General features: G+C 33.0%; 1 protein-coding gene across 4 annotated transcripts in view; it reads right to left on the minus strand.

The window, feature by feature from the left end:
• Nucleotides 1-10,972, minus strand: part of LOC143069342 (chordin-like protein 1) — a 56,153-nt gene extending 45,181 nt beyond the window's left edge. For all 4 annotated transcript variants that reach the window (XM_076243928.1, XM_076243925.1, XM_076243927.1 and 1 more), the window contains exon 1: nt 10,934-10,972. In XM_076243928.1, the coding sequence (XP_076100043.1) occupies nt 10,934-10,957 (24 nt within the window). In that variant the 5' untranslated portion in view covers nt 10,958-10,972. The remainder of the gene's footprint in view (nt 1-10,933) is intronic.

The following is a 10,972-nucleotide window of genomic DNA, read 5'->3' on the forward strand; positions in this document are numbered from 1 at the left end:
TTTTTAACATTTTGTAACAGCAAATTTAACAACACAAAAAATCCGCATTTTCATGACAGTACCGGAGTACTGGCTACTGGGCTGGTGATACCCTCGGGGACTAACAGTCCACCAGCAGAGACATCGACCCAGTGGTAGTAATAACATTAACGGTACCAATTTTTCTGCACCAGATGCGCATTTCGACAAATAATGTATCTTCAGTGATGCTCGTGGCCAAAATATGTTAAATCCAAAGCTTATATAAAGTATGTAGAGCTATAATCCAAAAGTTCCAAAAAGTATAGCCAAATCCGTGAAAGGAATCAGAGCTTTGCATGAAGGAGATACATTCCTTAATTCATTATAATTTTTAACATTTTGTAACAGCAAATTTAATAACACAAAAAATCCGTATTTTCATGCAGGTACCGGAGTACTGACTGCTGGGCTGGTGATACCATTGGGGACTAACAGTCCACCAGCAGTGGCATCGACCCAATAGTAGTAATAACATTAACTGTACCAATTTTTCTGCACCAGATGCGCATTTCGACAAATAATGTCTCTTCATATAGGTGTAATACCACCAAATCATGATACGGCACATCCGGTTGCATACGAAAGTAGGTCTAAAAAAATATTCCCTTGAATTTGACAGTTGTAGAAAATTAACCCTGCATTTCAATGCACTTAATTTTTTCTGAGTCATAAACATGTATGTTGGGTGTCTGAAAGCATCATTCTTTGTTTATTTGATGGTCTTATAAAATATTTTGGAAAGTTAAGGTTACCTAGTTACCAAAGCAGGTAACCAGTAAATAATAGTGTAAAAATTGGGTTGTTTACTTCCGGTGCTGGTTACTTTCTTATATGCAATGAAATGTAGTGTGAAATTTTCACTGTAGCACTGGACAGGATTAAACTTTATTCATGCAAAGTATTTCTTTGGTTGAAATAAAGGTAAATACTGTACATTTTTTTTAAAAGTGCCAATTTAACAAAGACTAATAGGGGAAAATCAATGGTGGTATTACACCTATAGTAATTTTGGGGCCCTTTATAGCTTGTTGTTCGTTGTGAGCCAAGGATCCGTGTTGAAGGCCGTACTTACAACTTACAAACTTACAACTACCGTTAGCGCCATGTGTCGCAAAGGGCGCGAATGGAAGCCTTCCATCTGAGTCTTTCTGCTGCTGCTTGTTGTGCTTCTCCCCATGTTCTCCATCCAAATTCTGTTCTTTCCTTATCTACCATTCGACTCCAAGTTTCTTTTGGTCTTCCTACATTTCTCTTTCCTGGTGGTGTCCATGTCAAGGCGATTCTACAATCATTCCATGGGTCCATCCTCAGGATGTGACCTATCCAACTCCATCTCCTGATCTTAATGGTGTTGGTTATGCTGCACATGTTGGCTTTTTGTAGCAGTTCTGCGTTGGATATCATAGTTGGCCAAAATATCTTAAAGATTCTACACAAGTTCCTGGTGTTGAAGGTGTTAAGTCTATCTCCATCTCTCTTGCTTATCTTCCAACATTCTGCCCCATATAGCAACACTGATATTACATTGCTTTTATAAATTTTCATTTTGGTGTTTCTACTGTATTGGTTTGATGTCCATATTTTTCTTAGCTTATAGTATGCTGCTCTTGCTTTTTTAATTCTATTCCTTATGTCGGCTGTTGCATTGTCGTTGGTATCTATGACCGATCCAAGGTATGTGAAGCTGTCTACTATCTCTATTTCTTCGTTGTTCAATGTAATAGGCTGGATGTTGTTTGCCTTTACACACATTATTTTACTCTTTTTCTTGTTTATTTCTAAGCCAGTTGTTTTAGCTATCTTTTGTATATCATCTGTTTTAGCTTGCAGCTGTGTTCTTGTTGCTGATAGGAGAGCATTAATATCATCTGCAAAATCAAGATCTTCTAATACCTGTAGTCTTCCCCAGTTGATACCACGCTTTTTCTGTGTTGTTTGCTTCATTGTCTAATCTATAACCAGTAAGAAAAGGAATCCAGACATTACACACCCTTGTCTGACTCCTGATTTAATGTGGAACCATTCCGAATGTTTACCCTCATGTTCGACTACACAACTGAAGTGATCATAAAATGCTTGTACCATCCTGATTATTTTACCTGGGATTCCATAGTTTGCCATTTTCTTTTTTTAAGGTTTCTCGATGGATAGTGTCAAATGCTCTTCTGAAGTCGATGAAGTTGATAAATAGGGGGCTGTTCCATTCAATGCATTGTTCTATAATATTTCTAAGGATGAATATTTGGTTGATACAGCCTCGACCTCTTCGGAACCCAGCTTGTTCTTTACGTAGTATGTTGTCAATAGCATCTTTAATTCTGTTGATGATGATTCTGCAGAGGACCTTCCCAGGTACAGATAGTAAGGTTATTCCTCTCCAGTTTTCACACTCTTCTAAATTTCCTTTTTTTGAGAGTTTGATTATAATTCCCTTTTGCCAGTCTGTTGGTATTTCTTCCCTGTTCCAAATTTTTTGTAAATAAATGGCAAAAGACTTTTGCTATTGTGCCTACATCAGTTTTCAATATGTCAATACCTGGAGCCTTACCATTACTGAGTGCCTTTATACTCTTTATTATCTCTTCTATGGTTGGTGGTTCAATATTCATATCGACAACATCTGAAGGCTGAATATCGGCTAGTACTGGTGGATCTTTCACATTTAAAATCTCTTCAAAGTGTTCTTTCCATCTCTCTAACTGTTCCTTCTCGTTGGTTATTACATGTCCCTTTTTGACTTTACAGGTCTGTTCCCTCTCATGCTGCTGTTGGAAATTTTCTTACTCAGCATATATAGCTTGTTCTGCTCTCCTCTACATATATAGCTTGTTCTGCTCTCCTCTACATATATAGCTTGTTCTGCTCTCCTCTAAGGCCGTATACATTGACCTATAATGGTTTACTTTTTTAAATTGTTATTTGGATGGAGAGTTGTCTCATTGGCATTCACATCATATCTTCCTATATTCATTTATATAAATTTCGAATTCCTGTTTACAAAACTTTTTATTTTTTGAAAAACTAAGGATTTTATTATCCCAGGCATAGATTACCTTAGCCGTATTTGGCACAACTTTTTGGAATTTTGGATCCTCAATACTCTTCAACTTTGTACTTGTTTGGCTTTATAAATATTTTGATATGAGCGTCACTGATGGGTATTATGTAGACGAAACGCGCGTCTGGCGTACTAAATTATAATCCTGGTACCTTTGATAACTATTTACGGTCAAGTTATAGTAAATTGACTTTGTCACTGATTTTGGTACATATATCTCCGATATGAAATAATGAAAGGGGCTTCTTTTTTTTTACGGTTAACATAATTCAAATTGGAAATATAGGTAAACAAAATAAGCAAAGACGACGAAATAAACGAAACGTCATCGCGTTTTAGGTCGTTAAACCATACCTGTCAACTGACCCGGATTCTGTGGGTGTGACCCGAGATTTTCACAATTCTGAGGGATCACCCGGATCACCCGCCGGGTCATTGAAATAACCCGGAAATTCCGAAAATGACCCGATTTCACCCGTATTTCTTAGCTTTGAGATTGATTTTCATGACATAAGTAATATTCCTTTGAAATACCGGCAAATTCGTAATATTCTTTCATGAACATGCAGTTCATCTAGCTATGTAAACTGTCAAATTAAGTGACCCATTAAGTGCATGGCTTCACTTGACAGCTTTGGTGTCAAACACACTGTTGATTAACACCAATTGCCTTAGCTTTAGGTCGTAAATAAATTGCCCTGTTGTTTTACAAAGATATTTCAACTAAGAGTTACTTCCCCTTATTTGTCACCATTCAAAATTATTCCTTATATTTACGTTTTATGGGTGAAAAAGATTAAATCATAATAATATAAAATTCAAATACATATTGAAAAATAACTTTTCATTATTTTTATACCTTTATAAATTTTTAAAAAAAAAGTTGAAAATTATTTTTTACATTTATAATACTTCCTTTAACTGTATTACTATATTTTATCATAGTCTAATTTCCTTGTCAATTGAGAGATGAATGTTCATACATGTAATACCTCTACATGGTATGTTTTAAGGCTAGTAGACTCATTTTAAAAATACATTTGAAAAATAAATTTTAGATGATGACAAAAGTAAAGGACATAAGACTGTGATACACAAGTTAATAAAAATCTTTAAAAGTGTAATGCAATAATAATAAATAAGATTTAAAATGACTTAACGAAGTGAACATGCATTGATGTTTTGGTATCTTTGATATACATTATAAGAAAATGTACCATAAATACTGAAATTCAGCTCGAAAAAGTTCGTACGCGTTATGACCTGAGATTTGATTCTTCAATGCAGGTCATGACCTGCATTTTCATCGTCACAGGTTGACAGGTATGGTTAAACTTAAAAAAAAAATCTATTGTTTCCAATACCAACTAGGTGACATATTGTTAATGTCAAATTTTACCAAAATCCGTGACATAGCCAACTTATTGTAACTTCACCATCAACACAACTAATATATTCATGTTCATTATATGCGAACTTGTTAGCAGATGTGTACTCAGTAAACAATAATTGTTTCAACAGTAGTCTAAGAAATAACGACTGAAATAAACACAACATAAGTTTTATGGACACTGTCACAAACTGTTTACGATGTAACGTTGTTTCAATTGACCACTGATATGTTAAAGAGATTTTAGATCTTTAGGTACCACTATAATCGTTTAATTGGGGTTTTTACCCACCATTTTCTTATATAAATGGGTGATAAAATTTTTGAAATGCATTTTCAATTTTAATTCACCCCTCAAGCAAATATCAAATTGGGTTTTTTCACCACCAAGCTCCTTAATGTATTGGGTTTTTTCATCAACACAATATTGAATATTTTTCCATCTTAAAAAATATATGTTTCTTTCTGTATATGTGCTACATGTAGCTGTTTTATTCACTGACGAGCAATTGTACGTTTAATTTGTGTCTGTGTCCTGTTTCAAACGTTCTGCCGGGCAGTTTTGTATTTTCTCACAACTTATGTAAACTGTAAAAAACGGATATATGCGTATTCACTCAACTAAAATGAAAAAAATAGTATATAAACTAAAATTATACTTGATTGTTTTTGTTTAATTCAATTTACATAAATCTGGGTTAAGTTGTCCCTTATTAGAAATGTTTTCCAACTACATATCATGTCATAATTGATTTGGCTTTTCACTTTTTCCAACTGATTTCGTTTTAGACGAAACCCCATTATTATTATAAGTCCAAATAATTTTATTATACTTCACGTTAAAATGTCATATTTTGATTGGCTGATAAGAGGGTGTTAATTTACTCTATCACATAGCTGAGAGGGTGACAATTTTTTTGAATGTTACCCTCTCGTCTAGACCAATCAAAATCGATAGTTTAAAGGACAATGCATTATACATCAAATCATTAAATACAATGCTAAAATTCTACGTTTTGGCTCAGATTTTATTATTGGACTGTTAAAATAAAAAAAATAAAACATCTTGAATAACTTTTGTTATTTTTTTCTAACACCCGTAACGTTGTTATGTACGTGACTTCATAGAAAATACTTTTAAAATAAAATTACTAATAATCTGTAAAAGACTATAATGATAGGACATTCAGTATAATAAATTAAATAACACATAGCTGAGACGGTGATAGAGCAGATTGGTACCCCTCGAAAAAGCATTGTTTTCTCGGGGTCACAATCTGCTCTATCACCTTCTCATCTTTGTGTTATTTATATAATGACGTCTGGTAAGGCTATTTTTTTTTCTGGGACGTTATTAGTAATGTTCTCGTTAAGGAACGCAAACACGTACACCCGTGAATTCGATGGACCCTTCCTAAAAACACTAACTGAGTCTTTTATCATCATAACTTTTCCTCAGCTATTCAAAAGCTGAAAACATGCTTCTATTCAATATTTTTACCGGACATTAACTTTCGTTTTAATTCATTGTGTGTAATGATAAATCCCAAGAAATTAAAAAAAAATATATATGTGACAACATGATACACGCTAATTGGATAAACGCTGACAAGATCGAAATGTTTTTATAAACATGTGTACCTTTTAAGCAACAGAAAATTCCAACGGGGACCCATTTCAGCTACTTGATTCAGGGCTCTATTTTTAGAACGAAAGGACATTTCCAATTATATATATTATAAAAATAGAATTACGTGAGGACTATAAACTGATAAGGGTAAATAACGCAAAAGATAGAGAATAAAAGCGTTGAAAACTCATGGTTTTGGCATATAATTGGGTTTTCCCTTGAATTAATTGGGTTATTGAACCCTGCAATGGGCAATTGCATTGGGTTTTTAATTATTTGTATTGCGTGATCACGCAAATACGCAGCTTATCTGGAGCTCTGCAGTATTTACCGGATGTGTTATTACATGAGCAACACGACGGGTGCCACATGTGGAGCAGGATCTGTTTACCCTTCCGGAGAACCTAGGATCACCCCTTGTTATTGGTGGTTTCGTGTTGCTTATTGTTTAGTTTTCTATGGTTGTGTCATGTGTACTATTGTTGGTCTTTTTTTTTTCATTTTTAGCCATCGCGTTGTCAGTTTATTTTCGATTTATGAGTTTGACTGTCCCTCTGGTATATTTCGTCCCTCTTTTAAACTTATATAACTTTAAACGATATATAATAAGCTGTACATGATGAATTTATCAGATGTCTCTTCAAGATTAATTTTGTAAGTGTCTTAGTCAATATATAGTACATGTTATTTAGTTTATAACATATCTCAATAAGTAAATGAGATATCTGATTTTGTTATTAGATATCTTTTTTTTTTATACATTCGAAATTTCATTAAGTTGTTAAGATATCTCAATTAGTTTAATACAACTCCTTAATTATAAGATGTCTGATCTAATATATCAGATATATTATTTGGTTTATAAATAAGATATCTCTTTTAGTTAATACGTTTTTTTCTATACATTATAAGATATCTCTGTTAGGTTATACGATACCTAATACATTTAAAGATTTGATTTTTTGATTACGATATATCTTATAGTTGTAAATATATCTCAATGACTCAATAATATATCTTTATCAATATATCAGATATCTGAATGAGTTTACAAGATATCGTACTTAGTTTTTAAGATATCTTATTAAGTTTATGGTTTTATTTTAAAGACCAACAGACGTTTCAGTACAATTCACGTATCAAACGCTATATAAATTGGCAGCGTACTTTACGATATTTTTAGAAAAACGTTCAATCAATGATAAATGAAAATGGTTTGGTGCCAAAAATGGTTCAAAATACATTCAAATTATGTTTCGAAAAGTAGTTTTGCTGTGTGGAATTCTATCTTGAGCACTCCATAACTTTAAAACTGATATGAAGCACATACCTTAAAAATGTACAATAAAGGTAAGTATGGCAAGTATATTAGTAAGTGAATAGCATCACAATATCAGACATTAAGCATGTATTTTACGTTTTACGTTAGAGCCAATTATTTCTTTTAAATAGTTTCCGAATACTTAACAAGTATTACAATTTACTATTGTATTTGTTTTAAAGATATAATTTGTTCTATATATTATACGGAAGAATTAAATGTACTCACAAATTTTGTATAATTTTTTTTATCATGGTTATTTGATTAACCAGCTATATACATATAAGTACCAATAAACTCTACAATCAGTCTGTCGCCGATAGAGAGAGGGACCAAAATTTCAAATTGACACCTTCCTATCGTAATTTTTAGAAATAGTTACAGTACTTAGTAACGGGTGATGACTCTTTACTTTTAATTACAATATTATGGTTGGTTTTATTATTTAGTTTGTTTGTTAACTTTGATATATAAATAATCAGAGGGACGAATTGGCTACATATAGTATGCTCACTGGCGGCACACATAACAAAAACATGGAAAGGATCAAATAACAGAAAACTTCAAATAAAGGAAAAGTAATTACGATTAAAAAATCTTGAAGTGGGAGAGAGAAGCGAGACAACTCCAGATTATTAATATGCCAAATAAACTCATCATAGATATCGGGATTGAAATCTTGTATTTGCGCCAGACGAATGGGACTCTTGTGGTTTAGTACAAAATTCATTTTTTTCTTACAAAACTATGTGATACAGACTTGTTTTATGAGAACTTCAATTTTGTGATGACAAAATTCATTTTTGTCATGACAAAATTCATTTTTGTAGACAAAATTCATTTTTGCAGACAAAATTCATTTTTGTAGACAAAATTCATTTTTGTAGACAAAATTTATTTTTGTCATGACAAAAGTCAATTTTGTCAAAAAGGTATACAAATATAAACTTATTTGCATACACAATTGACTTTTGTTACCTGATATGGAAATTAAAACACAAAAGTCAATTGTGTGAGACAAAATTGACTTTCGTGAGACAAAAGTCAATTTTGTATGCAAATTTGTTTAGTTTGGATTCTGTGAACTAATTTGCATACAAAATTGACTTTTGTGAGACAAAATTGACTTTTGTCTCACCAAAGTGAGTTTTGTCTCACAAAAGTCAATTGTGTCTCACAAATGTCAATTTTGTTTCACAAAAGTCAATTTTGTCTCACAAAAGTCGATTTTGTATGCAAATTAGTTCACAGAATCCAAACTAAACAAATTTGCATACAAAATTGACTTTTGTCGCCCAATTTTCAAATAAGTTAACAAAAGTAAAGTCTGTGTTACAAAAATGAATTTTGTCATGACAAAAGTAACTTTTGTCCACTGAAAGATAATTTTGCATGACAAAATTTTAAATTTGTAGTATGCTACAAATTTTGTTAATCTGAACTCATTTTTGTTGAACAAAACTCGCTTTTGTCCGTACAAAATTGAATTTCGAGTACAAAATCACAAGAGTCCCATTCGGCGCCCCGTAAGACGCGCGTTTCGTCTACAATCATCAGTGACGCTCGAATTAAAAAGAATAAAAAGGCTAAATAAAGTACGGAGTTCGTGCCAATCACGTATAAGGCAGCAACCATTTGATTTTCTGGTGGGGGGGGGGGGGGGGGCTATGGTTTTTTTCTGTACAAACTTTTTTTTTCGCCTGCGGCGAAAAACAATCTATTTTTTTCGCGACAAGTCGAAAACAATTTTTTTCTTTCAATTTTAGCATTACATATAGTGGCAGCTGAGGGTGAAACAAACAATTTTTTTTCTCAGAATCAAAAACAAATTATTTTTTTCTCCAAAAACCGGAAACAAACTTTTTTTTCCAAAAAAAACCATAGCCCCCCCCCCCCCCCCCCCCCCCCCCCCCGAAAATCAAATGGTTGCTGCCTAACAGCTAACATCTAATATTAAATATAGACACTTGTTGCAGGGTATACAATGGATAGTCAGTTTTGTTGGTTCAAAAAAGGAAAGGGCAACTTATCAACACAACTGTTTTACTTGTGATGGCTGTCATATGTGTGCCAAACATAGTTTTTGCTCGGCCCAAACCCTCAATGTCTCGTTATTTTTCATTCCGTCGCTTCTGGATACACCATGTTTCGATAGCGTTTGATTTTGTCAGATTTAAAGCACTTCACGTATTTGGAATTTTCTTTTGAGTTCGGTATTTTTGTTAAACATTTTCTGGAATAAAATTATATATGCATAATGAAACATACGGGAAACTATTGTGAAGTAAAAACCTTCTGCATTTGTTTGCACCTCTGTCCTAATAGTTATCAAAAGTACCAGGATTATAATTTTATACGCCAGACGCGCGTTTCGTCTACATAAGACTCATCAGTGACGCTCAGATCAAAATAGTTCAAAAAGCCAAATAAATACAAAGTTGAAGAGCATTGAGGACCCAAAATTCCAAAAAGTTGTGCCAAATACGGCTAAGGTAATCTACTCCTGGGGTAAGAAAATCCTTAGTTTTTCGAAAAATTCAAAGTTTTGTAAACAGAAAATTGATAAAACTAAGTCAGGAGCATGTTGTTCGCTGGTTGCCGTTTGCCGTTGATATGTGGTTCATTAGTGTTTCTCGTTTCATATATAGACTTGACTGTTTGAATTGTTTTACACTATATATAGTTATTTTGGGGCCTTTTATAGCTTGCTGTTCGGTGTGAACTAAGACTCCGTGTTGAAGGATGTACTTTGATATATATTGGTTTACTTTCTGCACATTATGACTTGGGTGGAGAGTTTTCTCATTGACACAAATACCCAATCTTCTTATTTGTACAAAATAGTTGTGTACTATTTAATTATCGGCACAACGTCAAAAGCATGCAACAAAGATACGATTGCGGACTAAGATGAGTTTGTGCTGATTACAAAAAAATTGATATCCTAAAAAAACCTGGAAAAAATACAACATGTATTCATATTAATTTGGCAAATAAAGGGGATGAAAGAGGAAAGTTCTCACTCAAGATAAAAGCGGTTACGTTGGTATTGTGACTAATGCACAAACTCAAAGGAGATTGGCCAAAGATAATATTTTGCCCCCATCCCACCTCCTTTCACCCGAAATTTTCGGCAGAAAATATATGCAGTTATCAAAACTATTGAAACATCGTTATCTAATTATAATATTTGATTTGTTCCCTCGATTTTAATTTGCTGCTGTCAGTGATTACGCATGTATCTTAGCATGTTATGTGTAGGGTCATTATCCGTACTGACTCAACCCGAATGCAAGGAGATAAAAACTTATAAAGAAATCAGACATTCGTTATATGGAAAATTGTGATGCATTGTCATTTGTGAAGTTAAAAGGAAATTAAAAAAGATTCCTAAATTAGAGTGATTTTTTTCATATTATTGGAAACTTTTCTTCCTGTAGTTACGTCCTCTTAAGATTTTACTAATCTATATAAAGAATTATATAATATACTTAAGTTAATTAATATTCCTACCTTCTGTGGATCACAGCAATTCATATTCTTTGGGAACAA

This window comes from Mytilus galloprovincialis, chromosome 3 (assembly GCF_965363235.1).
Source record: "Mytilus galloprovincialis chromosome 3, xbMytGall1.hap1.1, whole genome shotgun sequence".
NCBI classification, from domain to species: Eukaryota; Metazoa; Mollusca; class Bivalvia; order Mytilida; family Mytilidae; genus Mytilus; species Mytilus galloprovincialis.